The sequence below is a fragment of the Callorhinus ursinus genome, unplaced genomic scaffold, assembly GCF_003265705.2.
Source record: "Callorhinus ursinus isolate GAN/ISIS: 27379988/994484 unplaced genomic scaffold, GSC_fseal_2.0 scaffold20, whole genome shotgun sequence".
Classification (NCBI taxonomy): Eukaryota; Metazoa; Chordata; class Mammalia; order Carnivora; family Otariidae; genus Callorhinus; species Callorhinus ursinus.
The window spans coordinates 22,435,024-22,451,540 of NW_027397082.1; the positions used below are offsets into that span (position 1 = coordinate 22,435,024).

A 16,517-nucleotide genomic window follows, 5' to 3' on the forward strand; every position below is an offset into this window, starting at 1 on the left:
GATGTGAACACAGAGCTGCCACAGGGAGACAGAGCAGAAGACAGAAAGCTGGGTATGGGGCTAGGCCTGATTGAGATCCTGCTGCATGTGGTTCAGTGGAAGAACTTTCTGGAGAGTGCTGTAGCTGCCTCCTGGAGGGACCTGCTTTTCTGAGGCTGCACTAGCTCACTGTAAAGAGAAGTGGCCTGGCAGAGGCGAGTGAGCTTCCCTAGGAGGCTCAGCGGGGGCCAGATAGCCTCTAAGGTGGGGTCCATGTCCAAGGTTGTGGTTGGGGTGGGCCGAGGAGGAACACATGTAGCCTTGAAGGGAGGAAGGCCAGAGGCGGGGGGTGGGGTGGGGTTGCCGGCAGAGGAGGCACTGCAGCTCAGGCCTGGCCCTGGGTTCCAGAGAGTGGGCCCCCTCCCCTCCTCGGCCCTGCTCTCCTTCCCCTCGATGCAGGACTGACCTCATGGTGGGCTCCTGCCCGCTGGCCTCCTTGGCTCCCTGACTTCCTCTGCTTGCTTTCTCAGGCCCTCTGTGATCTGGACTCATATTCCCCCAGCCCTGCTTCCCACAGCTCCTGACTCGCAGCCTGTCTCCTCCCTCGGCCCCCAGATACTCCGGGGCGTTCTTTCCTGGAACGTCCACTCCGTCCCACTCACTGGGCACATCTGCCTTGTCTTTTAGGCCTCAGCTTGAATCCCACATCCTCAGTCGTAAAATGCATGGCCCACCCTGCTCTCCCCTGCTCCGACTCTGGACAGCTCGTAGGAGACTGCGCCACCAGATCATAGCATCGCTGTCTGCAAGGGGCCCTTTCCCAGCACAGGCCATGCTCTTTACTGTTTAGGCCCCAGGCTAACCCAATGAGATAGTCACAGTTATTATCCACACTTTACAGATGGGGGATCCACCTGAATAACCTCCCATTGGCTAGTTTCCAGATTCTTCCCTGCATGAATGTCTTGTCTGTCCAATCAGCCTGAGCTCTTTCTGGGCAAAAGCCATGACTTCAGCTCCCACAGCTCTCCCAGCAGCGAGCCTGTGCCGTGTGCATTTCCTGGGCTGGACATCTGCTGCAAAGATGGGCCTCGGCTTGTTGGGCCTTGACATAGACGTGGGCGTCCCAGGGCTCGGCTGGGAAGCGCCCAGCCCCATTGGTGAGAGGACAGCCTGGAGTTCGGTGGAGAGGGAGTGTGGCACTGAGCCCTGGCCTGGGGGCCCACCCTGGGCATCTCACCATTTCTTTCTCCTTTCGTCCACCAGGGAACTCAACGGGAACAACATCACTCGGATCCACAAAAACGACTTCGCGGGGCTCAAGCAACTGCGGGTGCTGTGAGTACGGGCTGCCGCCCCCGCTCATCACCTCCCACCCTTGGCAATGGCCCTGTGGGTCCGAGGCAGAGCCCTGGCTGTGGGCTGTAGAGTCGTAGGCAGGCATGGCCTCTCCCTGTGGAGTCAGTCTGCAGATGCCCTGAGCGGGGCTGGGGGGAGTGATGGTGAGGCCTGAGACTGAGCAGGGCTGAGAAATTGGGCGTGGCGGCCACCAGTGGTCGCCACCTGGCAGGACCCGGGCTGGGCAGGTGGGGCGTCTTATCCTGGAATGAGGGAAGGCCGGGTGACCGTGAGGAAGCTTTAGGTCTCTGGCTTGGTCTGCTGGGGCCGCCAACACAAAAGACCACAGACTGGGGGGCTTAAACACAGAAATGTATTTTCTCACAGTTCTTGAGGCTAGAAGTCTGTGATCAAGGTGCCATCCGGGTTGTTTGCAGTGAGGCCTCTCTTGCTGGCCACCTTCTTGCTGTGTCCTCACATGGCCTTTCCTCGGTGTGCGCACAGAGAGAGGTCTCCGGTGTCTCCTCCTCTTCTTATAAGGATACCAGTCCTATCAGATTAGCGCCCTACCCTTTTGACCTCATTAAACCTTGATTACCTCCCTACAGGCTGCATCTCCAAATCACACTGGGGGTCGGGGCTTCAGTGTATGAATTTTGGGGGATGCATCTCAGCCCTTGACTGTCTCCATTGTTTTTTTGACTCTGTGCCTCAGACAGACTCCCCAGTGAGGCTACAGCTCCCCCTGACTCAAGAGGGTAGGTGGGTGGGGACAGTTGAGGACAGAGGGGCTCTCCTCAGGTGCTGGACAGTGGCAGATACCAGAGGTGGCAGGTGTGGCTCTATTGGGGTTGGCCACTGGCCAGCCAAGGAGCTGTCTGTAGCATTTCCCTTGTCGAGCAGGGCAGGGGTGAGGAGTGAGGAGGGGGAAGGGGTGGATCCCTTCATCTCTTCCTGCTCTGCAGCTCTCGGACTCATGCATGCGTTCTGACACGTTCAACACCAGATAGTCGTAGGGTCCTCACCCCTTGCTCCCAGGGTAGTGCAAGGGTCCTGGGGCCTCAGTTCTTTCAGAACTACTTTGCAGCTCTGAGGGTCTTTGGGGGGGGCTGGGGACATCTTCACTGGGGTCAGAGCTATTAGTCGCTGGGCAGGGGTCTTGCTGCTCCCAAACCCACTGACCTTTGACTCCTTCCCAGGCTCCAGGAATCTCTTCTGAGTCCTGGAAAACCCTCCTTCCCTCCTGGCATCCCTCACCCTTCCTGTCCTCCAGCATGGGCTCCTCGACAGCTCAGGCTTTTGGAAACAAGGTGGAGGAAGAGAAGCGCGTGGTAGCAGCTTCTGCCCCCTGCCCTACCCCGAACCTCCTCTGAGGTCCACTGCTTAGGAGTGGACAGGGGAAAACGCAGGGAGGAAAATATACTTGATGATCTCAGAAGGTAGCACGCAACAAGCCAACTGCCTGCCAGCCGGCCGTCTTGGGCTGCAGGGAGTGCTGGAGGTGGGGAGGTATGGCCTCATGGAGCCAGGTGGCTGACTGGGCAGCAGGTGCAGCCAGGCGGTGTAGGGGTGCAGGCAGAGGGGGTGTGGTCTGTCAACTGTGGAGTGTGTTCGCTGCATGTGTGGGCTTTGCCCGGTTGGCACAGGCTCCCCTCCCCCTGCTACTGGCCCATCGCCCTGGCTCTGCCTCTTAGACATGTGCCCTCTGGGCCGAAGGAGGGCCCCTGCCGCCTGGGTCCCGGCTTCCCGGAACCAGGATGCCTTTGGAGCCGTGGCCTGGCGCTCTGGTGCCCCTTGGGCCTGGTGGCGGCAGAGGGGTCTGCACGGGCACAGGGGCTGGAAGTGCACCTCGCTGTCAGGCCTGGGCGTGCTGAGGATACCTGCCGGGAATTTGCAAGGTTGGGGGGCACTTTTGTCCGCTCAGGCCGGGACCTGGGTCTGTGTGCTTCCTGGGCCCTGCACCGTTTTACTCCCTGGTGCTAGCTATTGCTCAGAGTCCCTGTCCAGCCTCCTCTAGCTGTTCTTGTCTCTTTGCTCCCCCAGGCAGCTGATGGAGAACCAGATTGGAGTGGTGGAGCGGGGGGCTTTTGACGACATGAAGGAGCTGGAGCGGCTGTGAGTATCCGCGGGCGCAGGCTCAGGGCGGTGGGGTGGCGCTGAGGGGACACCGACAGCTGAGCCCGGCAGCAAGGGCAGGGTGGGGGAGAGGCCGGCACGCCCCCCCCCGCCCCCCAACCCCCGGCCTCCTGCCGGCTGATGGGAGCCGGGGGCAGCCACAGCCGGAGAAGCGGCCACAGCCTCATCACGAGGTGAGAGCGAGGACAAAGCTGGAGGGTGTCTGCATCCCACACTCTAAATGCAACTCTCTTTGTTGTTTTTCCCTGATAATGCATTATGGCAAAAACCCCACGCAGGACAGAGGAAGTGAAATTGCTTTCTCTAATCTCATAGCTCAGGTGTGACCACTGTCCATGCTCCCGTTGTGTGGCAGTGAGGAAGAATGGGTGTGCCAAGGGGACTGTCGGGGACACCCAGCGGTCACCTGAGAAGCTGCGTCTTGGGCGTTCAGGGCCATAGCACAGAAGCTGGAAGGTGGAGATATTTCTGACTTACATGCTTTCTCCAAACCTGGGCTTTTTGCATTTGAAAAATGGGTCTTGATCAAGTTTTGCATTTCAGGTTGGCAATAACGAAAAAAAAAAAAGGAATAGGGTATTAGAGAGGTGGGGGATGGACACACATTCACTAGGGTCAATGGTCTCACTGTTTCGCTTTGCTTTGGCTCTCAAGGGGTACCAAGAGTCCTAGAGTTCATACCCTCTGAACCAGAAAGTGCATTTTATTTTAAGGCAGTAATCAGAGACGTGGCTAAAAATGTATATATCTAGGATATTCTTTGCACATCATTTAAATACAACAACAAAGAAATGGAGAAAGCCATTCTGGTGAGACGTAGGGTATCAAGTCACGCTTTTGAAGAACAGTGAAGGCCATTGGAATGTGCTCACAGTATAATATTGAATGAAAAAGGCAGGAAGTGACTTTTATGTAAATCGCATCAGCTTCTATGTATATAGAACACAGGAGGAGGAAAGTAATTGGGAAGATTAACTCTCATTGCATTGAGTGGTGGGATATCAGGTAACTTTAATTCTACTCTTTGTGCTTATCTTTTTTATGGATTTTCTGACAATGAATTTATAATTATAATTATAGCTATGGTTGATTGCCTCACTCTCTGCCAGCCACCAAGATAAGCTCTTTGCCCTACAATATCTCATTTAATCCTTAAAACAACACTGTGGTCAGTGGTATTTTACAGATGAGAAACAGAGGGGCACTGAAGTTAAGGCACTTGCATTATTAAGTGATTAAGTGCAGAAGAGGGGATTAGAACCCGGGTCCTTTTGCCTCCAAAGCCTGAGCTCTTAATGACTATGACCTAATACCTCACTTTTCTCTTTTACTTCAAAGAAAGTAAGATATTAAATATAGGGGGGAGAATAGGGTTGTGTCCATTCCTTCCTGCAGCCTGGAAGAAAAAGCAAGGCAGTCTTTTCTTTTGCATTCTTCATCCGGGCTTAAAAGTGAGCGATAAGGAGCCTGCAGCGAGAATAGATGATTAGTGCCGTATTTGTTTTCTTTCAAAGGCTCAGAACAAAGTCCACATTCATTACCTGGCTGTGGGGCCCTGATTGGGATCCAGACGGAAGCCCCTGCAGCTCCAGCTCTGGGTGCTGTCACGCGCTGCAGGAGGAGGGAAGGTGGGTGGGGGGGGGGTCGACACACAATGGGGGTGGCCCACGTCAGGCGTGCCGCTGCCACCCGGGAGGGGGCAGGGCCCTCCTTTTTGAGTCACGACTTGTCACTGCAGACTTTGTCCCCTCTGTCCTGTTGCCTGTTCCTTTCTTCTGGGGTGGGTCCCCCGCAAGTTCACAGCAGGAGGTTCTTCTTGGGGCACGTGACTGCCGAGTCCCTGGGGGGTGAGTGGCACTCACTGCGGCCAGCCAGCACCCTCTCCTCTGATTTGCTGGAGACCAGTGGTGGACCCATTAATCATACAGGTTGGATAAAGCGGACAGTCATTAACACCGCGTGTACTCCAAACATCCATTTAAGCGCAGACATGGAAGTGTGCACTCACCAACCCTCTTCCCCCACCTTGTTTTTTTTTTTTTTTTGGCCAGAGCGTTTCTTCTTAGTATGAGACTGGAGTTCTGTATTGTTTTCCTCACCTACACTACACACATATTACTTGCTTATGATTTTTGGTTTGGATTTCTTTAAGGTGGATTGAGATGTTTAAAAGACCCTTAGGAGCAATCTGGGTGAAGAATCCCGAGTTTCTTTTTTTTCTTTCTTAAAGATTTTACTTATATATTTGAGAGACAGAGAGACAGCACAAGCAGGGGAGAGGGAGAAGCAGACCCCCCACTGAGCAGAGAGCCCGATTCCGGGCTGGGTCCCAGGACCCTGAGATCATGACCTGAGCCGAAGTGAGATGCTTAACCGACTGAGCCACCCAGGTGTCCCCCGAGTTTCTTTTGTGACCCTCCTGCCCATGGCCCAGTCTTTTACTTAATTCAACAGCCCTTCAATGAACAGATTTTGGTTTATTGGCCTTCTCCAAAGCATCCAATTTAGTTTTTATAGAGATGACTCTTTTCACATGAGTATTTTGTTCACTTCTGTCATAGTTAATTATTATAAGCACCTCTGGCATAGGTAGGTTTGGGAACAGACACAACTGGTTCTTATAAGCAGTTCCTGCAAGCTTGAGTAGAGAAGCCGAGGTGTACAGTCCCCCTGGCCACGGGGGTCGCTCAGCCACCCCGCGCTGGCCGAGGGGGGTGCCGGTGTGCAAGGTGGGGGAAAGGCATTCTTCAGAACCTGGCTGTAGTACTTGGTCATGACGAGAGTGAGTCACTCACCTCTGGGCATCCCAGCCCCCTCAACTATCACAGAGACAGCTCAACGGAGTCAATAAAAATCCTGAGCACCTATTAAGAGCCAAGCCGTGTGGAAAGATGGTAGAGGTAAAATTTTCCTGCAGGGTTGTTGCAAGAAGGAGATGGGAGGGTACATGCATGAACTCGAGCCCTTGTTGTCATACTCAAGAGCAAGAAACCCACCTGTGTGTTCTGCTTTCCCTCTGATGGTGACGTAGTGCCTCTACATCACTTGTTCCAGTTCCTGGCACAAGCTAAGGGCTAAGAAGGACTGGTCACCACTACTGCTGTCGCCGTTCTTAGCTACCTGCAGCTCCTTCACCATGCTGGGGCCCTCCTTTGGTGTTCTTTGATTTTCTACTTTATACTGGCTATGGAATTTTTTTTTTCCTCTTCAGTGTTTTCAGAAATTGAAGCTGGAAAAATGAGAAAGTCTTGGGGGAAAACAAAACAAAACAAAACCCAATGATTACCAGGCAGTGTAAATACAGGATTAATTTACTGGACAAGGTTAAGGAACTTGGAATGATCTGATGTCCACTCCTGTTGCTTTAAGGATTATATTGGTGGTTCCCCCCACCCACTTTTTTTTTTCCAAGGCAGTGATGTGTTTCCCTAGGAGCCTGCCCTTTTGAGTAAACTTCTCCCAGCTGGTCTCCTTGTCTGCACCATGCTGGAAAATGGTGCCTTTCTCACATACCAGATGAAGGGTCACCTCCTAGGAGGTGACCACAGACCAGTTACTATTGGCCACAGACAACTACGTTTCTTCCTCTCCGCCAGCACGAGAAAGCTTTTACTAAGTTGGTTTATCCTCGTCCAGCACTGTAAAAGGAGATGTTTGTGCGAGACCCGAACTGTGCTGTAGTCTGGAGGGCGGGGGCTGGGTTTTACACCAGAGCTTCTCCACCCTTTATGTGTGCCCAGATCACTTGGGGATCCTGCTGAAATGCAGAATCTGACTCCACAGGCCTGGGGGAGAGGCTGCGATGTTGCAGCTCTTACTACCTCCCAGGCGAAGCCCCTGTAGGTGGCCCGTGGACCACAGTGCGAGGACCAAGCTTCCATACTTGTAGGTGTTGCACCCCCGATGGGCGGGAGTCCCGTACTCCAGTGTCAGAGAACTAGCTGCTGACGTCTGGTTAGGTGTTGCTGCTTTCCTAGGACAAGTCTGGGTGCTTTCTGCATTTTATCTTCCCGTCCAGGCCACATTCCAGAACGAGACTTCCCCCTCCTGCCTATGTATATAAAACTGAGAAGTTGTTCTGTCCACCAGTAGAGCAATTAGAAATGATGGACATACTAGTCATTAAAAATAAAGGGGTTGTTCTCTATTGTTTAGCACAGAGAGACACCACAGATTGTTGAGTGAGGAAAATGCAGGTGGCTGAATACTTTTTCTTCTGTTATGTGAAGTTCTAAAGAATTAAACATGCATTTTCATAGATAATAAAAAAATAGATAATGCGATTTTCATTTTGAGAAAAAGACCTAAAGCAAACAATAAAAAAAAGTTGCCACTGAGTCAAACGTGGGTGAAAGCAATGAAGAATCAGAACGTGGGGCAGTCCTACCCCTGCTCACATTTCAAGTGGAGTCAGGTGTTCAACTCACAAGCCAAGATAGTATTTCAATCAGTGCCTTATGAGTTGCAAAGGGTGTTGCGAATGTAACATGATGATGACGAGGAGCATGGGCGGAAATCATGGGAGGTGTTGACTGCCCACTACACACCAGGTCCTTGGAGAGGACCTTCCGTAGGTGCTCTGGCTCATCCTCCCCAAGTGTTGGATGGCGAACTCCCACTTCATAGAAACTGAGGCCCAGGGCAGCTCATTTCCCTGGGGTAACCCAGTGACCCTGTTGGGATTTGAACCCCGTGCCCTCTCACTCTGAATCCAGTGCTTTCTGACAAGTCTCTGGATTTCCTGGGTGCTGAGGCACCTTCCAACTCTTCCTTTCTTCTCTCTTGTAGACGACTGAACCGGAACCAGCTGCACATGTTACCAGAACTGCTGTTCCAGAATAACCAGGCTCTGTCGAGGCTGTGAGTGACACTGCTCTGTCTGTGGTCTTGTCCCTCACCCCATGTGAGGGGCTGTGTCTGGTCAGAGGGGCCAGACTTTCCCGCAACCGTGACCCCCTGCTCCCCACCTGTCCAGATCGCCCGGGGCATGAAAGGCCAGGCCCTCCTGTAGGAAGGGGCTGCGCGGGGTGTTTCTCTGGGGTCGCACCTGCCGGGATCCACGGCTCATTCAGTTCCCTGTGCTGCCTCTGACAGTGCAGGTGTGAGAATGTTCTGGGGGCGGGGGGACGTTCTTGTCGGCCATGATGCCAGGCTTTCCAACCCTGCACATCTGTCTCAGCCTTTGGTAACCTGCCTCGGGTCGGTTATTGATTCATTCAGTGAAGCCCTTCTTGGACCTCTTTCTGTTATCAGGTCGGAGTCATAGGTCTGGAAGCTTATCAACCATGGCATAAAGTCATACTTCTATTTGCTGTAAAGGTACTTCTTTCAAGCTTCAAGGGTAGTGGGGCTAATTCTGCTGCTCTATGGTGTGCTAAATGTGGCTGTGATTGTTCTACCATTTATTTCCTTTTGTGGGGTCTTGGGTTGGACAGAGCCTTAGAGATTATCTAAGGAATCTTCTTTGCAGTTCCTTAGCCTGTGGTCCTTCAGTCTTTGCTTGGCTACCTCTAATGATGGGGAGTTCACTCCCTCCCCAGACAGTCAGTTGCATTATTGGACAGATCTGCATATTAGAAACATTTTCTTAAGTTTGAGCCCTAAATCTGGTTCCCAATAATTTATGTTTTTCTTAGCTTTGCTTTCTGTAAGCATCTAGAACAACTGTGTACTCTTGTTAGATTTTTTTTTTTTAAGATTTTATTTATTTATTTGACAGAGAGAGACACAGCGAGAGAGGGAACACAAGCAGGGGGAGTGGGAAAGGGAGAAGCAGGCTTCCCGCTGAGCAGGGAGTCCGATGTGGGGCTCGATCCCAGGACCCTGGGACCATGACCTGAGCTGAAGGCAGACGCTCAATGACTGAGCCACCCAGGTGCCCCCTCTTGTTAGATTTTTTTTAAAAGAAGATTGATTTATTCCAGAGAGAAGGAGTGAGTGCATGGGCAGGGGGAGGGGCAGGGGGAGAGGGAGAGGGAATCCCAAGCAGACTCCACCCTGAGCGCGGAGCCCAGTCCCACAACCCTGCGATCACGACCTGAGCCCCTGAGCCGAGACCAAGAGTCGGATCCTTAACCGACTGCGCCACCCAGGCGCCCCTCTTGTCAGATTTTTGAAGGGCTGTTGGGATTTTGCATTTTGACTCAGGAGGTTTTTGAGTCCTTTTAGTTGTTGCCATTTACAACCTGAAAAACCACTGGTTGGGACCTTGTGCATGGCCAGCAGAGCACCGTGTGTGCAGAAGCGAGGCTGCTGGTCTGCCCTGAAGAGGCTTGTAGGACAGCATCTAGGTGGAGGAAGAGGCAGCAAGTGACCTCGACAGGACTGAGGGGTGGGGGCTGGGTGGGAGACGGCACCCTAGGACTGCCTGAGTGCTGATGGCGTGACTGTGGATTCAACACAGCCAGTTCTTTGCACATGTGTCACGACTTTCCAGAGCCCTTGATGAGCCTAGTGGTCTCCAGGCAGCCCCTGTGCCCTTGAACCTGCCTTCAAGATTTTGTCTTGAAGCCGTCCAAACGGTCTCTCTGGTCACTTCCTGTTTCTTCTTCCTTCTGGCCTGGAGGCTCTCCACAGTGACCCTCAGTGCTGATCCCTTCTGCTGGTCTTCGCCACCCTTGGGCTTGAGCTGGGCCTTCTTCAGTCCCCCGTCACTCAGTAGTTGGCCCTTTCATTCAGTGCCAGGCACAAGCAGGGAGGGGTTTGCCTGCCTTGAGTGCTGAGGCGCGAGGCCCTTCCCAGCAGCCGCATCCACCCTAACATCTCCCTAACTGGGGCTTCAGCCTGAGGGCTGTGCTGGGACTGGTCACGTGCAGGCACTGGCCTTGCCCTTCCCTGGGCTCCAGCAGCTCCTATTTTCTCTGCCCGGTCCTTTCTGGAAGCTGGCTCTAACGGGCATTATCACAGCTCTGCCTCTGCAAAAATTCGTCTTGAACCTCTTTTCTCTTGGTGGCCCCCTCTCCTTTCCTTTTTCCTTTCTTCAAGCCCTCCTCGCCTTTCCGGCGTCTGCCGTGCCTGTCCCCATGTCTTCTGCCTGCTTGGCTCCCCTTCGCCTGGCCGTCCTGATCACTGTCCTCCTCCACCCAAGCTTCAGAGCGCGTGTGCAGGACATGGTTGCCGCTGAGCTCTGGGCACCCGCTTTGACCCTTTCTCTTTTATTTTACTAAAACATTTTTAAAAATTTATTTGGAGATTTCAGCTTTATTGAGGGAGAATTGACAAATAAAATTGAAAGGTACTTAACGCCTATGCTGTGATGATTTGCTACACATATGAGTGTGAAAGGGTCCCCCATCTAGTTAATTAACACATCCGTCATTTCGCGCGTTCATCTTTTTATTTATTTGTTTGGCTTTTTTTTTTTTTTTTGGTGAGAATATTTAAGTTTTACTCTCAGTAAATTTCAATTACACAAGATGGTGTTATCAAGTGCAGCCATCATGTTATACATTAGATCCTCAGAACTTACTCTTCTTTTTTTTTTTTAAAGATTTTATTTATTTATTTGAGAGAGAGCACAAGAGGGAAGAGGGTCAGAGGGAGAAGCAGACTTCCTGCTGAGCGGGGAGCCCGATGTGGGACTCGATCCCGGGACTCCAGGATCATGACCTGAGCCGAAGGCAGTCGCTTAACAAACTGAGCCACCCAGGCGCCCAGACCTTACTCTTCTTATCACTGAAAATTTGTACCGTTATCTACGTCTCCCTACTATTTCCCCCCAGCTCTCAGCAGCCACTTTGCTATTCTCTGTTTCTATGAGTTTGACTTTCTTTAGATTTTTTTTTTTTTTTCCAGATTCCACATCTAAGGGATACCATGCAGTACTGGTCTTTCTCTGTCTAGCTTATCTCACTTAGCATAATCCCTCAAGGTCCATCCATGTGGTCACAAATGGCAAGATTTCCTTCTTTTTCATGGTTGGATGGTATTCCATTATATATATATACACCTCTCACATCCTTATCCATTCATTCACTGATGGACACAGATTGTTTCTATCCCTCATTTACTTTAAAATATCCAAGACCCCCTCATGTGAATCTAAATTCACAAACTTCCAGCCTTTTGCTTGAGATTACTTCCAGCCCTGTTCGTCCTTTGAGGGGCTGCCATCTTTTGCCAGAGCTTTCCACCAGCTCTTGAGGCTGGCGGGGAGAGGACAGCTCTGCAGGGGTCTCTGTCTGTCTCCAGCTCTTGGGGCTACCTTGTACCAGGGTTATTGGTGCCCTGCATGTCTGTGGGCTCCCTCCTGAGAGCAGTGACACTGTGTGGTCCATGAGGCTGCCTTCTTGACCTGTGTCTGGGGAACTTGGATCCCTAGTGCAATGGCAGGGTGGCCTGGAGCAGTAGAAAATCGAGGGTCAGGTGGTTCTGGGTTTTTCAAATATAACTCTGGGTGGTCTAACTTCCCAGGGCCTGCTTTTCTTACCTGTACACGGTTGGGCTATCATGAGGCTGAGTTGAATTGTGCACATAAAGCATCAGGCCTGCTGTGGACCTGCAGCAGATGTTTGCTCTGTTCCTAACACTACTGGGGAGCAAATGACCCTGCGGGGAAGCTGGTGCTCAGATGCACCTGTCTCATCTGACACCTGTGACCCTGTGAAGCAGGCAGTGCCTCATGGTTTTACTGCTGAGGAAAGTCAAGATGAAAGTCAAGGTTGGAGAGGTGAAGTGACCTTCTGAGGGTCAGTAGTCAAGTTCTTTGTGGACTCCCCGCTCAGTGCTCTTCAAGACTTACTATTTTACTGGAGAAAAGTACTCCTATGCTTTAACAAATATTAAATAACTGGATTTTATATTTAAAGGCTGGCACAAGGCACTCCATTCAAGGAGTGGAAAAGCCACTGAAGAAGACTGGAATCTACCTGACTCCTGCTCTTGGCACCCAATGGGGCTGGGAATTGGGGGAGGGAGTGGCCTCCAGAAACATTGGATGTTCTCACCCCTGTGACCTGGGGCTGGCTGTCTTGGGGAGGGGGCCCGTCAGCTCTGAACAGAGGGACTTCCAGGAGAAGGGCCTGCCTGATAGAAGGATTGGTGGTTCTTTGGGGAGTATTTCCAGGCTCTAGAGCCAGAACCTTTCTGCAGTGCCTACTGTTTTCTTTTTAGGCAATGGGTCCCTAACTCTTGACAGAAGATGTTTCTTATTCAGGAGCATAGCTGGACCTGGTGGAGGGAAACTATTTTCTCTAGCTCCCCGGTTAGTATTTCTGAAGCTCATCTGTAAGCACAGGTATACAAGCCAGCAGAACTTTGGGGAGGACTCCTGTGCAGTGTCCCCACTCCGATCAGTCGGGGACTTGAGTTCATGACTGGGCCCAACCTGGTTCAGGACACCTGGCGCCCCTCCAGTTCAGGCCATCTCCAAAGTGCACATCCTGAGAGAAATGGTTATACAAACCCTTTTATTGATCTGTTTGTTTGTCCCTGGGCTCTGGCTCACTGAGTTTTTTTTTTTTTTTTTTTTTTTACCTTTGTTGTCGTGCTAAGGAAGGATGCAGAAGCAAGTGCTTAAAGATTTATTTGCTAATATTCTTTGTCCCACCTCCAACTTCCATCTATTGACTTGAGCATCTGGCATTGCAAACACCTCTGATAACTCTCCTGGTCGGCTTGGTCTGGCTGAGGAGCACTTGGGCACTCTGGGTTCTGGAAACAGAAACCCCCACAGGTTGGTGATGGGAAAGGTGGTAAGGTATTGCAAGGGCACAACCAGCAGACTTATAGGTTCCCCAGGACAGGAAGTGAAGTATTGCTGGGAACAGAACTGAGAGGTTGAAGGGTGTTTCTAATTCTTTCTGAATATCTCATTATTTTCCTGCTTCTCCCTGCAGACCAGTATCTTGGGCTTATGGGCAACATCTCAGTTCCGCCATGACTTTGGTTAGCCACAGTGCCGACTCCCCTCCTACTTCCTGTGACCTTGGAGTTAATCCCCAAGTCTGAGGTCCCAACTCCAGATTTCTGGGGAAAAATCTGATTGGCTCACCTTTGGTCAAGGAGCTGGTTTGGGGGTTTGTGGGATCACCTGGTACCGTCTTACTAGGGAGCCCCTCCTCCTCCAGGAATTGGAGGGAGACCACATTCCCTTAGGAGGCAGGATAGGAGGGGAGGCAGGGCCTGGTGGTTCTGGTCTCTCACCTGTGGACCTCCCCTCTGCTTTGAGGGATCCGTTGCTAATCCTTTCCACCTGGAGCAAATCATGGACTTTCAGCAGAGGCCGTTATGCTAAATCAGCATGCAACAGGTTTGAGAGAGACCAAATGTGTAGGTAAGGTGTGGTTGTAGAGTGTGTCAGATTATGCAGTCCATATTTAGGTTGACTTTGTGTGTGTGGCTGCCAGGTGTTAAAATCCTGTTACTGGCTATTCTTCAGGAATATTCCCCCTGTGTTAGGTTGGTCTGTCTGTTTCATTTCATATGTGGGACCTGAGGCCCAGAGACGTGACTTGCCTTGGACCACAGAGCAGTTTGGTGATAGGGTTGGAATTAGATACCAGGCTTTCGAAGGTCCTGAAATCTCACATTTGGGGATCTAGCCTAAGGAAATAATAAAACATGAGCACAAACACATTCACTGTAGCCTTATTTAGAATTTTGAAATGTAGAATATTCCTTTTTAAAACAAAGATTTTATTTAATTTGACAGAGGGAGAGATAGCACAAGCAGTGGGGAGTGGAGAGGGAGAAGCAGGCCTCCCGCTGAGCAGGGAGCCTGATGTGGGGCCTGATCCCAGGACCCTGAGATCATGACCTGAGCTGAAGGCAGATGCGTAATTGACTGAGCCACCCAGGTGCCCCAAAATGTAGAATATTCCTATTTTGAAATATAGTATATTGAATATAGAAATATATGTCCAACATTGGGGGAACAGTTAAGTAAATTATGGTATATCTGCTTGAGGAAATATTTATATTATCATCAAGTGTGGTTTTTATGGAAGATGTAAAGTAATGCGGATAAATGTTCGTGTTACCAAAAGCCAGGATGCAAAATTTTACTGACAATAAAATCACTAAATAAATCACTCTAAAGAAGGCACAGAAAAATACTGTAAAATGCCAATGGCGGTTGTCTCTGGGTGACTTTTTTCTTTTCTGTGTTTCCCAGATGTTCTGTAAGAAGCATGTGTGATTTCTATGGTAGGAGACCTCCCAGCTTTTACAAGCACTGGGAAAGTCTCTGTGGTCGGAGTTAAAGTGAGTGCTAGCCGTGTGATGTTGGAGGGCTTCCTCTAACCCCGGGGAGCCCTGCTTTGCTCTTCTGTCAGATAAAGAGAATTCCAGCTACCTCACAGGCTATTGCAGAGATTGGAGAAAGGTGTAACCCACTCTCTCTCATGACAGGTGCAAACTCTGTGGCCAGTAGCAGCTCAGGGAGCATGAGGTGAATCCACATGAGCACTGCTTTGGTCCCCAAGTTGACCCTGCACTTGAGCATTCGTCCACTGCCGGTGATTCATCCGGGTCTGTCTTCATGTAGAACCACCCCCTCGCATGGCAGGGACCTCCCCCAACAGGTTTTTTTTTTCTTCAGGTGAGGCTGTGTCTCATGGGCGCACCTGCGGAGTTACCCCGAGGGGCAGTGGCGGGGGCTGGTGTGCTCGCCAGCAGCCGGGTCCTGCAGGCAGCCGTGGCCTGGGACAAGCATTGCATAGGCTCTGGAGCTGACAAAGGGAATCTGCCTTTTGTACTCTTGGGTACTTTCCTGGGCAGGCATGGAGTCAGTAGGTGATGTTGCCCCAGAAATGTTTCTTAGGGCCCTGGAGTTACCTGTGTATTCTTTGCTCCCTTGGGGATGCCCCCCTTGAGGGAGGGTCCTGAGTTCCTGCTCAGCACCCTCAGTCCCCCACCTCTTTAGAAGAGAGCACCCACCCACCCCGTGTCTACAGGTAGAGGGAGTCGGAGCCCCTGCAGAAGTGTGCCTACCCTGGAACATCCTCTCACGGCCTGAGTCTCCCAGCACTGTCATGAAAGGTCTCAGGAACCGCAGTTGTTACAGTGACTGTTAGAACAAATGGAAGGCCATTCTGTGCCAGGCTCATGGGGGACAACCTACAAACCCATTATCTGATTTCATCATCAGAACATCTCTGAGGTCAGCATTTCCCCCGTTTTACAGATGAAGACATGAAAGCTCAGAGGGTTTGTGACATACCCAAGGTGCTAAGCCAAATCTGAACCCTGATCTCTCTGATGCTAAAGCTCCTCCTTCCATATTGCTCATCCACCCACGCTTACCTATCCACCCTCTCCTCACCACCCACCCACCTGCTGCACCCATCTCCCTACTCATCTCCCCATCTACCTTCCTACCCTCCCAGCCCCATCAGCCTGTCACATACCACCCCCACTCATCTGCACTCCTACTTACCTGTCTACCAATTCACGAGTCAACCCACCCATCTGCCCCTCTATCTCTGTCCCATTTACCATCCCTCCAGCCTCTCATTGAACACACTCGTACCCACCTAATCCATCTGCCTACCCATCCGTTCTTCTACTCACTTACCCACCACCACCACCACCCCCAGCCAGCTCCCCACCCATTCAACTTCTACCTGCCCATGTACCAATCTACCTATAAACCTACACATCCACCTGCCCACCCATTCATCTAGCGGTTACCCAGGGCCTCCTGTGGGCCAGGCGCTGTTCTCGGTGCTGAGAACACTTGGAGTGGGCTGTGTAAGGCAGTCGGGTAGGCACTGTCTCTCCAGGAGGGGAGGGTTCATCGTCAGTGCTTTCCGAGAGCAAGCTGCTCGTCTCTGACCGACAGCAGGACGGAGTGGGTGGGGGCAGATTCTCCCCTGGTTGGACCCCTGTCCCCTGCCAGGGTGGTTGTACCCTAGTGGCAGGTTGCCTGGATTTGGGGTGAGCTTCATCCCCTGAGAGTCAATCACAAGAGAATGTGGAGATGTTTCGTGGATGCACACTGGGGTCAGAACATGCTTGAACCTCACAGCTTCTCTTATATCAGCAAAACCCCATCTCCACACATGTTTTCATGTGCCTCTGTCTTCCCGGATCTGGGGAGGGGTCTGTGCCCTGCCTTGCACTCC

General features: G+C 51.6%; 1 protein-coding gene across 3 annotated transcripts in view; it reads left to right on the forward strand.

Moving 5' to 3' along the window:
- SLIT1 (slit guidance ligand 1) overlaps positions 1–16,517 on the forward strand; it is a 164,821-nt gene that overhangs the window by 19,676 nt on the left and 128,628 nt on the right. For all 3 annotated transcript variants that reach the window (XM_073904383.1, XM_073904381.1, XM_073904382.1), the window contains exons 2-4: positions 1,246–1,317; positions 3,361–3,432; positions 8,242–8,313. In XM_073904383.1, the coding sequence (XP_073760484.1) occupies positions 1,246–1,317; positions 3,361–3,432; positions 8,242–8,313 (216 nt within the window). The remainder of the gene's footprint in view (positions 1–1,245; positions 1,318–3,360; positions 3,433–8,241; positions 8,314–16,517) is intronic.